Below are 18,367 nucleotides of genomic sequence, written 5' to 3' on the forward strand. Positions count from 1 at the left end.
ACGCCAACGCAAAGCGCGGCACAGCAAAAGGCTGTCATTAACGCCACGCTTCCCGGGAAATTGCTGATAAACTGCGTGTTTTCAACTCCCTGATCTGTCTCTCTTACGCTCTCTCTCTCTCTATCTCGGACACACATCGGTCCTTGTCCTGGGCCTCTGCGGCCCAGCGCTGTTCGGGTTAGCATTGTGTCCGTTCAGTGTCGTTCGCATTAGCGTTAGCATTGTGTTCGTCAGTGCCGTGCCGTTCGTGTTAGCGTTAGCATTGTGTCCGTTCAGTGCCGTTCGTGTTAGCGTGAGCATTGTGTCCGTTCAGTGCCGTTCGTGTTAGTGTTAGCATTGTGTCCGTTCAGTGCCGTTCGTGTTAGTGTGAGCATTGTGTCCGTTCAGTGCCGTTCGTGTTAGCGTTAGCATTAGCATTGTGTCCGTTCAGTGCTGTTCGTGTTAGCGTTAGCATTGTGCCCGTTCAGTGCCGTTTGCATTAGCACTAGCATTCTGCCCGTTCAGCGATATTCGCGTTAGCACTAGCATTAGCATTCTGCTCGTTCAGTGCTGTGTGCATCAGCGTTCTGCCAGCTTGGCAACTGTTTGTATTAGCGTTAGAATTCAGTGCCGTTCGCGTTAGCGTTCTGCCTGTTGACGGCTGCTTGCGTTAGCGTTAGCATCCTGCCCATTCGGCACTGTTCCCACATCGCATTAGCATTCTGCCCGTTCACGGCAGTTTGCGTTAGCGTTAGCATTCTGCACGTAGAGCCCTGTCCACGTTAGCGTTCCGCCCATTCATCTCTATTCAAAATTAGCGCTCCGCCCGCTTACCCGTAGCCCCTCTGCGGGAGGCACTCCAGCACGTCGTAGCACAGGGACAGCTGGTCGTCCCGCTCAGAGCTGTAGATGCACTCCAGGGCCACGGACATCAGCTGGTCGTGGTCCCCGATGATCTTCTTCTGGCACTGCGGGGAGGGGAACAAGTGCACTCACTACAACTCCCATTAACACAGCTACCATCTGCATGACCGTGACAATGACATCATCGTCGCTATCCCTACCACCAGTGTTGGGATCACATTTACATCACCATTGCCATGGTGATTACCATAGCCACTACTATTTATTATTATCATGTGACTTTTACTACCACAATTATTATCAGAATCACTATTACTGTGCATCACCATTACCATAGTTATCGCCAAAACCATTAGAAAGAATGACCAGTGCTACAACAATTACGGTTACCATTACGTAAACAGTACAATGACTATCACCATAATTACTATAACAACTACCATCAAAATTACAATCATAAATAATCAATCATTTATTATAGCATATTGTGGGCTTCAAACGGCCAGGTATCCCGAGAGGTCTAGCCCAACCTGTTACACTGAAGTGTGCTTTTTAAAGCAACAAAAACATGAAAAAATTGTCCGATTAAGGCAGCACAACATCAGAAAACACGTCGCCTTTTTTAGGCGCGTCCTCCAAAAAGACCGCGGTCAGCGGTCTGCCGTTTCAGACGGTACAAGTGATCGCAGGCGCCTGATTGGCCAGAGGCTGAGTGATGAGGCAGGAAGTGATGCAACAGCCAATTACGTGTCACCCAGAGTGCCTCCTCTCGGATTCCACCGTAACATCTTTTCATTAAATAAACAAAAACAGAGCCGCGCTGCCCAAAGCCTCCCGTGTAACACCTCATTACAGCAGCCCCTCATACATATTTACTGTAAAACCGTTTTTAACAAAGACCGCAACGTACGCATCCGAGGAGCGCCGGGGTAAAACGTCCCGCAAACAATGACAAAACGGCCGCGCCGGCTGGCGCTGGAAGCCCAGGTGACCGACTGGCGCAGTGTACAAACGAACTGCACTTCAATCGCGTCTCAGACTGAGCGTAGCGCCCTGCGCTTGTCATCCGTCGTCACCTGCCCCGGCGGAGATAATGGGCCTCAATTGAAACAAACGACATCGCTTCACTTCGGCCATTACGCTGAAAAACGGACGGCAACCTAATCACGTTAAATTAGACCTGCGATTTCGCCTAATTAGAATACCGAAGCGCAACGCCGGACCGGCGGGTATCAATTCCGCTCCGCCGCGAAGTTAAAAAAAAAACAAATCTTCCCCCCCCTCCCCCGCCCGCGGTTTACATTTGGACTATCCCCAGGTTCCGGGAAATAAAAAGCAAGACCCATCTATTAGTCTGAGAGTCGTTTCCTAATCAACTCCGTGGGAAATTGACACGGCTGAGCCCCGGGTCGTAAATCTGTCGTGTACACGTGTAAATTCAGCGCTAATGCGCCTCTCGCGCAGCCAGAACGAATCCTAGCGGGGTCCCGCTCCCCCCGGTCCTAAATTTTACACGTATATTGCTTTCTTCCCCACATAAAACAGCCAGCCTCGGCACAGCTGCGGAGGGGTTATAGAGCATCGTAATGGCTGAGGTCCGCTCTTGTCAGAGCCCCTCGGGGCAATAAATCGGGGTCCGGGACAAAAACGGCGACCGGGGGGGCTATGATGCCGACGCGCCTCGGCGCTAATGAGCTACGGACATCAGAAGCGGGTTTCTGGAGAGGGGAGAAATCGACGGTCCTTTTTTCTTTCTTTCAAAAAATTAATAAAATAATAACAACCCAAAAATCCCTTTTTTTTATTTGAAAATGGTAAATGAAAGGGCGGAGGAAAAAGCGACGTGGCTCACTTCGGGCTTGGAGTGCTGGAAGATTTTGAGGGGCAGGGTGAGGTCCTCCTTGGACAGGGAGACCAGGTACTCCCTCAGCAGGGCGCTGGAGGAACCCGCACGCTGGCTCTCGCAGCGATGGAGGAAGGGCATCATCCACTGGTACGTGTTCTTCACATACCGCTCCTCCGGTGACTGAGAGAGAGGGAGAGAGAGAGAGAGAGAGAGGGGGAGAGGGAGAGAGAGAGAGAGGCAGAGAGAGAGAGGGAGAGAGAGAGTGAGGGAGAAAGAGAGAGAGAGGCAGAGAGAGAGAGGGAGAGGGAGAGAGAGGGAGAGAGAGGGAGAAAGGGAGAGATAGAGGAGAGAGAGAAAGAGACACAGAGAGAGAGGGGGAGAGAGAGAGGGAGAGAGAGGGGGGAGAGAGAGCAGAGTCAAACAAGGTCACTTCCTTTCATCTGTCAATCACCTGTCGATCAATTACATCGTTCCTGTAATATTGCTACAGTCTACAGGAGAGGTGGCAGTGTAGCCCAATGGTCAGGAAACGTGGTTTTAACCTTGGAGGTTGTGGGTTCCATCCCAGTTGTGGCGCTGTACTCTTCAGCAAGGTTCTTAACCCAAATCATTACAGTACTGTCCACTTATGCAAGGTTCTTAACCAAGAGACTTTCAGAAACGTAATTAATCTTCAAGGTTCTTAACCAAAAGTTTTTCAGAATTGTAATTAATCTTCAAGGTTCTTAACCCAAACGATTTCGGCACTGCACCCTACAGCAAGGTTCTTAACCCAAATTCTTGCAGTGCTGCATCCTTCTGCAAGGCTCTTAACCTGAATCCCTTCAGTAAATATCCGGCAGTATAAGTGGATCGTATACAGAAGAGTGTAATCTCTTTAAGTCGCCCGGTGTAAGAGCATCAGCTAAAAGCCTGAGATGTAAATTTTGCCAACAAACGCGGAATCGGCTCAAAGGAGGCTTGCACGTGCGGGGCCTTCCCCCCTCCCCCCCCTCCCTCCCCAGATTGAATTTCGAGGCGCGCTGAGAGGAGATAATGAATCGCGTCTCCACAAACACCCCGCTAGTTTGTGCACACCGGCGTTAGCCGCCGCTAAGCCCCGTCCTCAAACAAACAAACCGTTATTTGAGCTGGAGGCAAAGACCGCCGCCGCAATTATGCACTGTCAATGTTTGAGGACCCGGCGCCTCTTCCCCGAGTCTTAGAGACGCGCCGGAGAGGAGAGGAGCGGAGGGGAGGGCCGAACACATTTCAGCGCCCGCGAGGTAACGCGAAACAGCGCCTTCGCGCCGTTCGCCGACGTCGTAGCCGTGTTGGGTCTATCAAGCTCGAGAATCAAACGCATGTTTACAAAGCGATCCCCGCTACGGAACGAACAGTTATTTTATGGTGTACCCACCCAGAACACCCGCCTCGACAAATACAGCGCCTTCTTCGTGAAAAAACATCCAATCACATATTTTGGCGCTTTACAGCATTTCTTTGACGCGTTTCCATTTTCTCCGGAATACCGAAATCTTACATCAAAGAAGTTTCAGTAACTCTGAAAATGATTAAGGGCCGGTTTCACAGACACAGATTAACCTTAGTCCGAGACTAAGCTGCATTTTGCACGGAAAATCTCCACTCAAAATTGAATGTAGGCCAAGGCTTAAACCATGTCTGTGAAACTGGCCCTGAATGTTCTACTTCTTTAAGCATTCCTTCTCATGTGCTGTAAACACAGCGAGTACATTTAAGGTAAATGTTCATGAAACAGTGATTGGGAAAAGAAGACCTTACTCTTGGCCAGTTCTTAGAAGATTGCAGCAAGCCACGCAGGCACGTGCATTGCACTTTGTACTATTTATAATTCACAGCTTGATTTATTTTTCTTAAACTCTGACTACATTTTTAAAGGGCACTTTCTTTGTATCAGACACCAATTCTGCCTACTGGCTAATTACCCTTTATAAAAATATAGCCATCACACTCCTCAAAGACAATGTAACTTAAAATACTGTATTGCAATTATTTGCATGATCCAATTGTGTTAGCAGAAACAGCTATTTCACCCACATGCATGTGAATAAAATAAAATGAATCTTCCCAGGTAGAAATATTTAGTTTGGTGTAATTAAGCTAGCGGTCTTCCCCCTCTCTCTGTGCGCTCTATAAACCGGCCCGTCTCCGCGGCGTCTCCGCGGCGTACGTTTTTCATCAGCAGACGCAGCTTGTCGATGTCCTTCAGCTGCTGCAGCTCCTGCAGCGTCAGGCTCAGCTCGCAGGCGGTCTCGTACACCAGCGTCTCCAGGGTGACCAGGTCGTCACAGAGCAGCTCCAGGCCCGGGATCTCCCGCTCCTTCGCCAGCCGCACCAGGGACAGCGCACAGTCCACCTGCGGGGAGACAGAGCGTGCAGGCGGTCCATGACAGCAGACACGGACAGAAAGAAAGCGCACGGACAGTCCATGACAGCAGACACAGATAGACAGACATAATGCGGCTGGCTCATACAGACAGCAGACAGACAGATAGACAGACAGAATGCGGCTGGCTCATACAGACAGCAGACAGACAGACAGATAGACAGAGCGCGCGGGCAGTTCATAACAGCAGACACAGACAGACAGACAGACAGACAGACAGAGCGTGCGTGCGGGCGGTCCATAACAGCAGACACAGACAGACAGACAGCGCACGGCCAGTCCATGACAGCAGACACAGACAGACAGACAGCATGCGGCCAGCTCATAACAGCAGACTGACAGATAGACAGAGCGCGCGGGCAGTTCATAACGGCAGACACAGACAGACAGACAGACAGACAGACAGCACGGCCGGTCGATAACAGCTGACACAGACAGACAGACAGCGCGTGGGCAGTTCATAACAGCAGACAGACAGACAGACAGCACGGCCGGTCGGTAATAGCAGACAAACAGAGAGACAGCACGGCCGGCTCATAACAGCAGACAGACAGACAGACAGACAGACAGTGCACGGCCGGTCGATAACTGCCCTCACCAGCACTAAGGGTCATAGTCATGTATTCTATCTGTTACCGGGTCAGACCCCTTTAACGCACAGGTTAACTAGAGTCAGGGCTTCCCTAATGGGCCTGTTTTTCACTGAACTGAGGAGTGTCAGGCCCTGTGTGTATGTGTGTGCGCCGGTGTGTGTGTGCGTGAGTGTCTGTGTGTCCTTGTGTACGAGCGTGTGTGTGTGTGTGTATGCACGTTTGTGCGCGCGTGTATGTGTACGCTTGTGTGTGCATTGTGTCAGGCTGAGACAGTCCTATTGATCCCCTACAGCGCACAGTGTGTGTGTGTGAGTGTTGTATGTGCGCATGTGTGTGTGACCGTGTGTGTGCATGTGTATGTGTGTGTCTGCGCGTATGTGCGCGTTGTGAGCTGAAATAGCGCTATTGATCCCCTACAGCGCACAGTGTGTGTGTGTGCGTGTGTGTCTATGTGCGCATGTGTGTGTGACCGTGTGTGTGCATGCGTATGTGTGTGTCTGCGTGTATCGATCCCCTACAGCGCACAGTGTGTGTTCTCCAGGGAGGACCGTGATGAGCTCAGACAGCTCTGATGTGAAGATCGCCATGCCCTTAATAGCATCCCAGCCTCAGCCTCCTTTCCACCTGCCCGCTGTAGCCCTCTGGTCACTTTTTATATCAAACGATAAACTATCGTTACTCCTACTACACACTGCCACCGTCTCCTCCAAACAAAACACGCATTCACAACGAGACACATATACACAGCGCAGTCCAAAGTATTTGGACAGACACTAACACACACAATCGTGTTGTGCGGTGAGCGTTCTGGCACAAAATGGCCGCCTTGCATCACCCAGGTGGGTGCGGCAAGTTTCCCCTCTCATCACTGTAAAGCATCGAGCGTGAGAAAAGCGCTATATACCGTAAATGCAAGGAATTATTATTATTATTATTATTATTTACCGCTTTGGCTCCGTACCTTATTACTTCTTTTAAGGAAACGGACAAGAAGATGAAAGCGTATGTTGGAGGGGGGGGGGGGGAAAAAAAGCAATGAAAAAGACTCTTTCACCCTCTTTCAAATTCCACTCGGTCCTGGAGGACTGTAAAGCAACGCTGGCCGCTACAGCCCATCCAATCATAACAAATATGAAGGTAATTAAAACTCAGAGTCGGAGGGGGGAGGGGGCGATGTTTCAATCGCGTGCTCAACCTCTGACTAAGGTAATGGAGTGAAGAGGAGCTCTCTGCACAAGAAAGGGTGGAGGATGAGGGCAGGGGGGGAGGGAGGGGGTTTAATCATCACAGCAAACGTGGCGGAACATTCCGGGCCGGGCTCTTAAGAGTACGTAATATATAGAGACAATCAATTACATTATATTACAGTTGCTCAGCTGACGCTTTTATCCAAAGCGACTTTCAGTTGATTAGATTGCGGTAAATTTCCCCTGGAGCAACGTGGGGTTAAGGGCCTTGCTCAAGGGCCCAATAGCTGCGCTGATCTTATTGCGGCTACATCGGGGCTTGAACCACCAAGGTTTCCAGGTCCCAGTCGAGCACGTTAGCCACTAGGATACAGGCTGCCCTACACAGCAACACCAATAGAAACCAACGGGGGGGAAATTCCTCCACACAGAACACGTTTGCTCACTGCGAAAAAGAAAATAGGTACCACTAGGAGGTGACTTCATATCAACTGGCGAAACCTGCAGCTGGAAAGCTGGTCGCGTGGCTGGGCTTCGTAGCTGAGCGGCGGTGGTTAAAACGCCCCCCCCCCCCCTCTCGCCCCCCTACCTGGCGGGAGCAGCTGTCGATGGCCTCGGCCCGGCTCAGGTACCACCCGGTGAGGAGGGAGACGGGCGGGTCGGCGGACCGGAACCGCAGGAGCTCCGGCTGCTCCTCGTACAGGAACTCATCATCGTCCTGAGAGCCGGGCTCCACCACGGACCTGAGGGGGGGGCGACGCAAGATCAGCGCTGAGAAAAACAACTCTATGAAACACGCAGCCCGGCTCCACCACGGGCCTGAGGGGGGGCGACGCAAGATCAGCGCTGAGAAAAACAACTCTATAAAACACACAGCCCGGCTCCACCACAGACATGAGGGGGAACACAAACACAACGGTTAAAAACATTCAGCGCTGAGAAAAACAACACTATAAAAACACACAGCCCGGCTCCACCACAGACCTGAGGGGGCAACGCAAGATCATCGCTGAGAAAAACAACTCTATAAAACACACAGCCTGGCTCTACCACAGACGTGAAGGGGGAAGGCAAACGCAAGAGTCAGCGCTGAGAAAAACAACACTATAAAACACACAGCCCGGCTCCACCACGGACCTGAGGGGGGAATGCAAACACACCCGTTAAAAACATTCAGCGGTGAGAAAAACAACACTATAAAAACACACAGCTCAGAGAGCTTCTCTACACATGCTTTCTGTGCTGAGATTCCAGTAACACACACACACACACACACACACACACACAATAAAACACAATATCGCACAATCACATAAACAAACATGGGAAGCACATAAATGCACCGGTGAAAAGGTTAAAAAGCTTAAAGGTTCAGAAAAACTAAAAATACAAAAACAATATTTATTAAAAGCAGTACAAGCCTTCCCTTAGAGAGATGGGATGCTTTCTGTGTGGAGGTTCCACACACACACAAGCACACACACACACAAACAAACGCACCAGGGAAAAGGCTAAAAAGCTTAAACTTTGAGAAAAACAAACAACAGAAAGTTATGCAACTAAATATTTATTAAAAACTGGAAGCCTTCTCTCAGAGAGCTTCTTCATAAATGTTCTACGTGTGGAAATTTCACTAACACACACACACACACACACACACATAAAGACACCCGTAAAAAGGTAAAAAGCTTCAATGATGAGAGAAACAAAACAAAGTAAAAATAACACTTATTAAAAAAGGGAAAGGAAGGAGCATCCACTCGGAGAGATGCTGAATGCATATTTCCTGAGGAGGCTCCAGTCATGAATAATCTGCTGATGAACTCAACGTGTGCCCCCCTGGACAGCTCAACGTGTGTCCCCCTGTCCAGCTCAACGTGTGCCCCCCTGGCCAGCTCAACGTGCGTCCCCCTGGACAGCTCAACGTGTTTCCCTCTGGACAGCTCAACGTGTGTCCCCCTGGACAGCTCAACGTGCGCGTCCCCCTGGACAGCTCAACGTGTGCCCCCCTGTCCAGCTCAACGTGCGTCCCCCTGGACAGCTCAACGTGTTTCCCTCTGGACAGCTCAACGTGTGTCCCCCTGGACAGCTCAACGTGCGTCCCCCTGGACAGCACTGCCGCAGGGTTAACCGGAGCCGACAGTTAACTGACACACCTCCGCCCCGTGAGCTCAGTTTCCGCAGGAAACAGGAAAAAGGGCCTCGCCGTGTTCATCAGCACATCGCTGCTCGATCAACACCCTCCCTGTTGGGAACGTGAGCGAGGGCCAACACGTGAGCGAGGGCCAACACGTGAGCGAGGGCCAACACGTGAGCGAGGGCCGGCACGGGGGAACCCCCGCTCCCCGCCATTAAGGCTCAGACTACCTCAAAGACAACAGCGCCGTAATTACGCTAATGCACCGTTCTAGAGAGGGAAGAAAAACACCGGAGATGATTTCTCAGTTAACCTTGTTGGCCCTGATACAAGTTAAATACAGTGGGGAGGGGACAGATGGAGAAGTGAGGAGATGATGGAATTATATAAATGTGCCTCTCACATTCCCACTGTTGGGGGGGAAGAGATGAATAGATAGATTACTGCATTTACATAGCGCTTTTCTAAACGCGCTTACACTGAGGACTCGCCAAGCTGGGTGATGCAACGGCAGCCATTTTGCGCCAGAACGCTCACCGCACATCAGCTGAGGTGGAGAGGGAGAGAGAACAGTGTTTCTGCCAATTCAATTAGGGGATGGTTCGGTGGGCAGGCTGAGAGAGGCAGGTTGGGAATTTAGCCAGGACGCTGCCTATATGAAGGAGTCGGGGCAATTAACCCTTTAACAAACACGTGATTGGAATGTTCTCAACCGAACATTCCACCGCTGGTGTAACGATCGCTACCGGCGACTGAAAGTTCTAGTTCCAGAACTCTGACTGCGGGATTCTGAAAGAGCATTTGAAGCTGCTCTTCAGAAAGGGTAGCAAACGGGGACCGCGACTGCCTTTGAGTTTTTCGGTTCGGATTTACCTGCACTCCGGCTCCTCGCACCAGTCTGTCTCCCGGTGACTCAGCTCGTCCCACGGGATCAGCCTCAGGTTCCCCGTCTCATCCGTGCTGCAGAGAGAACAGTTATGAAGAGCGCTGAGCGCCACGTCTACGCAACGCAACACCGGAGAGTCTGGAGTGGGGCTGCAGCGGCCTACTTTGAGATGCTCATTTTATGTGCGTTTGAAATAGACAGTCGTGGCGTGTGAATGTGTGTGTGTGAAAGAGAGAGAGAGAGAGTGTGTATGTGTGTGTGTGTGTGTGCGCTTGTGTGTGTAGCCGCACACACACAGGCTGTGGAGATGGGGAAAAACAGGGGCCACGTCAAGAAAGGACAGCAATATTGTCAAGCTGTGTTAACCCCCCCCCCGCCCATTCCCACCACCACCTCTTTTCACAATCGCAATCATATATGGATTTTTTATTATTATTATCATTATGATTATAAAAAGCATACTCCCTGCATTTGTAGCCTGAATGGCTGGATACAAACGGACTCTGCTCCTGCCCTTCAGATGGAGGTACACCACGGCTGGGCCATCTCTCCTCTGTTCTGGATGACTGGACCCAGCCCTGGTCTATTACAGCGGGCAGCCCTGGGGAGACGCCCACGCTACAACGCTAACGCAATAAATAACCCCAACGTCTCAAACTTCACTTCCGCAGTGCTCTTCTGCTCCACAACCACAATGCTAATGCAGTAAATAACCCCAACGTCTCAAACTTCGCTTCCGCAGTGTTCTTCTGCTCCACAACCACAATGCTAATGCAATAAATAACCCCAACATCTCAAACTTTGCTTCTGCAGTGTTCTTCTGCTCCACAACCACAATGCTAATGCAATAAATAATCCCAACATCTCAAACTTTGCTTCCGCAGTGTTATTCTGCTCCACAACCACAATGCTAATGCAATAAATAACCCCAACGTCTCAAACTTCACTTCCGCAGTGCTCTTCTGCTCCACAACCACAATGCTAATGCAGTAAATAACCCCAACGTCTCAAACTTCGCTTCCGCAGTGTTCTTCTGCTCCACAACCACAATGCTAATGCAATAAATAACCCCAACATCTCAAACTTTGCTTCTGCAGTGTTCTTCTGCTCCACAACCACAATGCTAATGCAATAAATAATCCCAACATCTCAAACTTTGCTTCCGCAGTGTTATTCTGCTCCACAACCACAATGCTAATGCAATAAATAACCCCAACGTCTCGAACTTTGCTTCCGCAGTGTTCTTCTGCTCCACAACCACAATGCTAATGCAATAAATAACCCCAACGTCTCAAACTTCACTTCCGCAGTGTTATTCTGCTCCACAACCACAATGCTAATGCAATAAATAACCCCAACATCTCAAACTTCGCTTCCGCAGTGTTCTTCTGCTCCACAACCACAATGCTAACGCAATAAATAACCCCAGTGTTCTTCTGCTCCACAACAACCCCGGGGACAGAAAAAATCACTGAAATCTGTGTTTTATCACTGGCTTCTGCAGCGAAGATATGAGGAGAAAATGGTAATCTTTAACATGACCGTTCGTTGTAGTCTTTAGCCACGGTCCGTGGGGGGTGAGGGGAGGATGGGAGGGATGTGATTTATGCTGACACTTCATAGCTCAGGAGAGAGAAAACAGTATGTACCAAGCAGACATGCAGTATTTGTAGTGAACAAGGGCAAATAACACACGTCTGCTCTGCTCCCTGGAAAGATAAACTCGCGTTCTGGCACCTTAAAAACATTAACCTTGATTATTAAACATTGACAGTTAACATTAAAGTTAAAATTCACTTCGGTGAGTTAAAAATGCGAGACGGCACTTCGATTTCCCAACTAAGGGCCCAGTATGCATGCGGATTTGAGAACATACAAGACTGGAGTGGACTGGAAATAAATAAATAATGAAACAAAATAAACAAAGTGAGGGGGAGAGAGAAATCGATGCACAGCTACATTATTCAGCCAGTATGGCGTAGCGCACACAGACACAGACACACACACACTGCACACACACCGCACACAAACACACACACACACACACACCGCACACACACTGCACACACAAAAACAGACACACCACACACACACGTTCGCACACACACACATGTTCACACACACACACACACAAACACCACACACACACGCACACACAGACACACTGCACACACAAAAACAGACACACCACACACATTCGCGCACACACACACAGACACCACACACACACGCACACACATACACACACATACCACCAACCTTCTGGGTCCCAGTCACGTGCCTTAGCCTAGCCACTAGGCTACAGGCTGCCCCCTTTGTACCCAAAGAGAACATTACTGTACTTTCAGTGTACATTTGGCCAATAGCATTCTCCAAGAACAAAAACTGACCTCCACTGTCACCTTATTTCTGCGAGCGCAGAGGGTGAGCTATCGGCCTTTTGCATGAGAACTTTCCGGAAAAAAAAGTTGGTTTGTGGTGGTTTGAGGATGAGAGGAGAGCGCCTCGGCTCATGATGGATGCGCGGCGGACATTTTGCTGACCTCTGTAGATTAGAGAGGGGAGAGGAAGGGCGAGATCTACAGCCGATCCCTGCTACTAAATCCAGCGTGGCGGCTCCATTACCGACGCATTAGGAGGGAGCGAGGTAGCGGGTCCTCCCCTCTCCGTCTCCGGTGTCCCGAATACAATCCCATAAACGCAGGAGAGGAGCGGGTCGCACGGAGCCAGAGATGTTAGGGCCGCACGACAAGCCGCTATGCTGAAGGATAGCGCGGTACGGTAGTTAGCACGATTAGCCTGCAGCATAGCGGCTAAGGTACGTGACCGGGACCTGGAAGGTAGGTGGGTCAAGCCCCTGGTGTAGCTAGGATAAGATCCGCATAGCTGTTGGGCCCTTGAGCAAGGCCCTTAACCCCACATTGCTCCAGGGGGGGGATTGTCCCCTGCTGAGTCTAATCAACTGTAAGTCACTTCGGATAAAAGCGTCAGTGGAAATAATGGTAATGGTACTGTTTTCCAGATGAGCCAGCTGTTTGCTGGTTTAGTGGGGCGGCCTGTAGCGTAGTGGTTAAGTTAAATGACCGGGACACGCAAGGTCGGTGGTTCCAATCCCGGTGTAGCCACAATAAGATCCGCACAGCCGTTGGGCCCTTGAGCAAGGCCCTTAACCCTGCATTGCTCCAGGGGAGGATTGTCTCCTGCTTAGTCTAATCAACTGTATGTCGCTCTGGATAAGAGCATCTGCCAAATGCCAATAATGTAATGTAATGTAGTGCAACGTTATGATTTCATTTGAACTTGGAACCCTAGTATAAATAATATAAAAACAGAAGGTTGTTTACATGATGCGAAAAGCCAGTACATTGTCGGTACATCTGCTTTTCATTTGGTCCCTCTGTTTAATAGCAATAACAAATCTTAGCATGGCTCATTTCAGCTAGCGTAATAGAAACAATGTAAACCATGGTGGGGCTTCTTCTCTTGTATTTAAAACACAAAATGTGGTTCTTATAAAAAGAAGATGATCAATAAAAATGCCACAAATGTCTGTCTCGCTGTATGAAGAATCCCACATAGCATACTGTACGTTTACAACAGGAAAATGCTGAAGTAGTTCGTTTTGTGCATTGTGAATTTGTAGATTTTCTCCAGGTCTCCTGTTGATAATCTTATTAAACCCAAAGTCTGGCTGTGATTGAATTGCACACTGCATGCCTGTATCCTGGGGAGGCCTTGGGTCCAGACGTTCAGTTTCAGACTCTCTCATGTGCATCGCCAGTACTTTTAATTCGCCCTGCTATGAGTTTTTCTGTTCGACATTGAAACTGTGGGATGCATAATTCATTGGTTAAAACTTTTTTTGTGCGTGTGTGTGTGTATGTGGGTGGTCTGCTAATTTCTAAACAGACAAATCATATACTGACTGGCCATAATTATGACAAAAGCAACACTGGTTGTGTGGCCAATCCAGCTTAATTAATGTCTTCTATATTGTGGTTTCATAGCCTTTTAAAAAAAATACATTGAAAAAAAAGCAGCAGGAAAATCAATTCAAAACAACAACTACTACAGCAGTCGATGCCAAAAATAAAATAAGTAAAAATGGGTTTGGAGACATCCGTAACAACAAAAAGGCGATGGAGCTGACCGCATGTCTGGAGCTAGCACAGGCCGGAGTATTTATCTAGGAGGGATCCACCGGTTGCTGACTCCACTATAAACGGCGGAAAGCCATTTCCCCAGTATCGACTGGGTGGAGAAATACACGATAGTGTCAGTTTGAAACCTCCCTTTGACCGTCTTCCACCTGCATTCTCCTGTTCCGCTGTCGAGACACGGCGAGGATCCGTCTGGCAGAAAGCCAAGGTCCCCAACCTAGACTCCACATCGTCTCCCGTCTGTCTGCGCAGGACCATAAACGTAACATACTGTCTTAATCAAACTTCAAATGCTTCCTAATTAAAAATATCAAATAAAGGCTTAAGCAGCCAGCCAGGTCAAAGGAGTTTTACATCCCTCTCTAATTAACATTTTGCTTGGACACCGGGCTGTTTTGAGAAGAGTTTGCTGTCAAAGCCACCTTCTGCCGGTGCTGCGGGGTTAGAATGACATTGTGGAGACGGCAGAGCTTCAAACGGTTACGGTTATTACTCCGCTTTGAGCGAATTCAGAAATGACAATGATATCCTGCACTTTCATATCTGCACGTCAAGCACTGCAGTGCTCATCATATCTGAATAAAGTCAGAAGAAAATAAATAAAATAATGAATTTTACTGCATTCCCCAAGGTTGCCTATGTGGAATATTGAAAAAAACACAATTTGTATTCCTTTTAGGAAATAATATTATTTTCCCCCTCTTCAATATGTGACTGAGTTTGAGAAAAAGCGTAATTCCAGAAGGCAGGTCATTAGGCATTCATGTTTGATCTTCATATCTGCTCTTATCGAGCTGCAATGGGGCTAGTTAGCCATTTAAAATAACCTAATGTTACAGGCAAGTCAGGTGTTGAGCATTACCTAATACAACGGGCTAGTTGGCTGTTCAGAATGACCTAATATTACAGGGAAGCCATATTATTATTGTTAAAAGTAATGACACCAATAATGTGATGGGGAAATGAGCTGTTGGGCATTACCCGAATGTAATTCGAGAAGAATCCATTGTGCATTACCTCATGTAGTGACTCCCCTAATGTAATGGGGGAGGTAGCAGTTGCACATTACTTAACATAGCGACTCCGCTAATGTAATGGGGAGGTAGCAGTTACGTATTATTAATATAGCGAATCCGCTAATGTAATGGGGAGGTAGCAGTTACGTATTATTAATATAGCGAATCCGCTAATGTAATGGGGAGGTAGCAGTTACGTATTATTAATATAGCGAATCCGCTAATGTAAATGGGGAGGTAGCAGTTACGTATTATTAATATAGCGAATCCGCTAATGTAATGGGGAGGTTGGCGGTTGCACATTACCTAATGTAGCGACTGCGCTAATGCAATGGGAGGTTAGTTGTTGTGCATTACCTAATACAGTGACTCCCCTAACGTAATGGAGTAAAGGTATAGAGACAGGTAGCTCACACGAGGGACCGTGAGAGTAAAACACTGTGACACAGACTATAATAATTCCAGTCGGGCCGGCTCCCGGGTTCCTGAAAGGCTTTTCATTTGCGGGAGCCGGGGCGCCGGTCGGACCCGGTTCCCCGGGAGTACATCCGTGTGAGGCGCAGAGCTCAAATCCGCCTTTCCCAGCTTCATTACAGCGTACAGATTACACTTTATAAGGCAAAATCCCACCGCGGGAGAGGCAGACAGCGGCGGGGGGGGGAGAGTAATCCCTGGCAAACAGCCGGGCTGAACTATTCGAACGAGGATAAATATTTCCATCGCGCCGCGCGGATCGAGAGCGGGAGAAGGCTGGCGAGAGGTGAGACTCGCTCGTAAAGGAAAATCCCAGGATTCCCTCTAACGCCGCGGTTTTTATGGCCCTCCTTTCACGCCCGCGCGGAAAACTGTTCCTTCACAAGGCGGGGAGTGCGAGGCGTACGAGACGAACGCGGAGCTCGACGAGAGCGGAATGAAGTCTCCGGCCCTGCGCCGTTTAAAAACACGGCTTTCTGCAACGTTCTTCGCCCATCTATCGACTGTGTCCTGCGGTAACAACGGCACCTACAATGATAGCAAGAAATAATAATAATAATAATAATACAAAATGTTGAAGAGTTACAATATGTAATTTGCCCCAGAATAAATGATAACGCTACGGGGAAAAAGAAGTGAGGAGATGTTAGAGCGGAGATTTTCAGGGAAGTTACCCTCTAAGTGAGGTGGGGGGTTCACAGCATTGATCATCAAATCTGGCCCTCGAATCCAAATCCAGTCCGGGTTTCCTTTTGTCCCAGGTAATTAACCGAACAAATGGTGCTACTGATTGGCCAGGCTGTCTTCACACCTGACCCCCGGGTAAAGGGAGGGTGGAAAACCAGCAGTTCTCGGCCCTCAACGACTGTGATGTAATGATCCCTGGTTCACAGTATCTGTAGGTTTCTATGGGTTCTGTAGTATCAGCAGCCATTTTAGCCCTTGGAAACCAGGCATTTCGGCTCTTTAGTCCATCATTTGCTAAAGCGAATCACTGGAAGACCTGAGGAAAGGGCAGGGTGTTCTCCTGCGTCGTTCCCAAATTTCTCTGCCTGCAGATCAGCTGCGTTTCCGTGTGAACACACAGCTTTCATTTCCACATTTACTCAGACGCGGAGCCTCGGTGCCGAGAAAGCTGCCCTTTTCCAAGATGCCAAAACAAGAGACTGTTTAATAAATACCAGCACAGAGCGATGCTGGAACTGCTTTGTTTACAGAGGGGAAAGCAATCATTGGCTCACATCGGGGTGCAATGTAAACTCAGCTGCTACCCTGCTCACGCACAACTCCACGACAACTTGACAATTCCAAAACAAAACAAACAGAAAAGTGCAAACGTTCAGGGGGTTAACATTGTTGTTAAAACAGTGTTGGATTTCTAATGACATTCTGCCAATTGCTCTTTATTCATTTGTAGCACATTTGTTTTTGTGTATCGGTCTGGTAAAGGAAGAGATGAGTTCCTGGACTAAAACGGTTGACATATTTGGACAGTGAAAATCTTTTTATTTGCATTGTTCAGCACACTTTATCTCAATGACGGAGCAGCCATTTTGAGCCAGGTCGTTCAGTGTGGTCGATGTCTTTAAAATTAGATTTTCCTGTGCGCCCGGGCTAATGTACACAGTGTATACACAGCGTACCGACTTTCAAATTAGCGTCTTAAGTCTTAATTCCTCTACGACTCCCCATCCCTCATTTGACCAATAATCTTATTCCGCTGGTAATTGCTTTTAAAGACCGTAGCTTGGCGGGGGAACAGACGGACATCCAGCGTATTGAACGGTTTAAACATTAAGGAAGTGTTCAAATTACCCAAATTTTCCCCTCGACAGAACATCACAAAGCCTCCATTCCCTCGAAAACCCAGGTTTAATAATCAAAGAGCTTTGATCTCGGAAAAAGGCCATCGACCGATTCAGCCAAGCCATTTGCTAAATTGTTTTGGTGGACAGTAGAAAAGCATAAACAGTGGGCTCCACAATTATTGGCACCCCTGACTGGCAATGCACAAAATATACTTAAAAAACTATAAACAACATAATTATTGGGAAACTCAAAATGCCAGCATGTGAAAAATACTGGACTTTATAAATGTTTCACAGGAACCAACCAAAATCAAAATATCTCATTATTGGCACCTCGGGTTCAATACTTGGTGCATCCACCTCTGGCAAGGACAACAGCATGGAGTCTTATCCTGTAATGCTTGGCAAGGTTAAGGAGCACATTTGGAGGTATTTTGGACCATTCCTCTCTGCAGATCCTCGCAAGATCCTCCATTCCGTGACAACAAAATCAATGTTCCACAATGGGAATCTTCAATGCTGGACCTCAATCCAATCCAAAATCAATGTTCCACAATGGGAAACCAGTGGGCTGAACTCAACAGGGCGGTTGACACACGCAAACCCAACAATGAGTGGATGCTTGTAAGAATCTGCATAGAGGAATGGTCCAAAATACCTCCAAATGTGCCCCTTAACCTTGTCAAGCATTACAGGATAAGACTCCATGCTCTTATCCTTTCCAGAAGTAGATGCTCCAAGTACATGAAACCTTGATTTTGGAGAAATGTATTTTGTCAACTGAATGTTTTAATTTTGGTTGGTTCCATTGAAACATTAATATCATAATATAATTGTTTACGTATTCTTTATGCATTGCCAGTGAGGGGTGCCAATAATTCTGGAGCCCGCTGCATACGCTGGCTAACACAAGCAGACGCTCTCTATGTTACAACGCTCATTTTAACAACTGACAGATACCACTGAGGCACTTCCATCTGTTAGCATAAACAATAGTTCCCAACCCTTGG

General features: G+C 48.3%; 1 protein-coding gene across 1 annotated transcript in view; it reads right to left on the reverse strand.

The window, feature by feature from the left end:
• nbas (NBAS subunit of NRZ tethering complex) overlaps positions 1-18,367 on the reverse strand; it is a 194,115-nt gene that overhangs the window by 133,224 nt on the left and 42,524 nt on the right. Inside the window, exons 24-28 of the mRNA XM_061241597.1 lie at positions 9,887-9,973; positions 7,466-7,619; positions 4,881-5,066; positions 2,696-2,869; positions 814-947 (exon numbers count right to left, since the gene is read on the reverse strand). Of these exons, the coding sequence (XP_061097581.1) occupies positions 814-947; positions 2,696-2,869; positions 4,881-5,066; positions 7,466-7,619; positions 9,887-9,973 (735 nt within the window). The remainder of the gene's footprint in view (positions 1-813; positions 948-2,695; positions 2,870-4,880; positions 5,067-7,465; positions 7,620-9,886; positions 9,974-18,367) is intronic.

The sequence above is a fragment of the Conger conger genome, chromosome 5 (genome assembly GCF_963514075.1).
Source record: "Conger conger chromosome 5, fConCon1.1, whole genome shotgun sequence".
Lineage (NCBI taxonomy): Eukaryota > Metazoa > Chordata > Actinopteri > Anguilliformes > Congridae > Conger > Conger conger.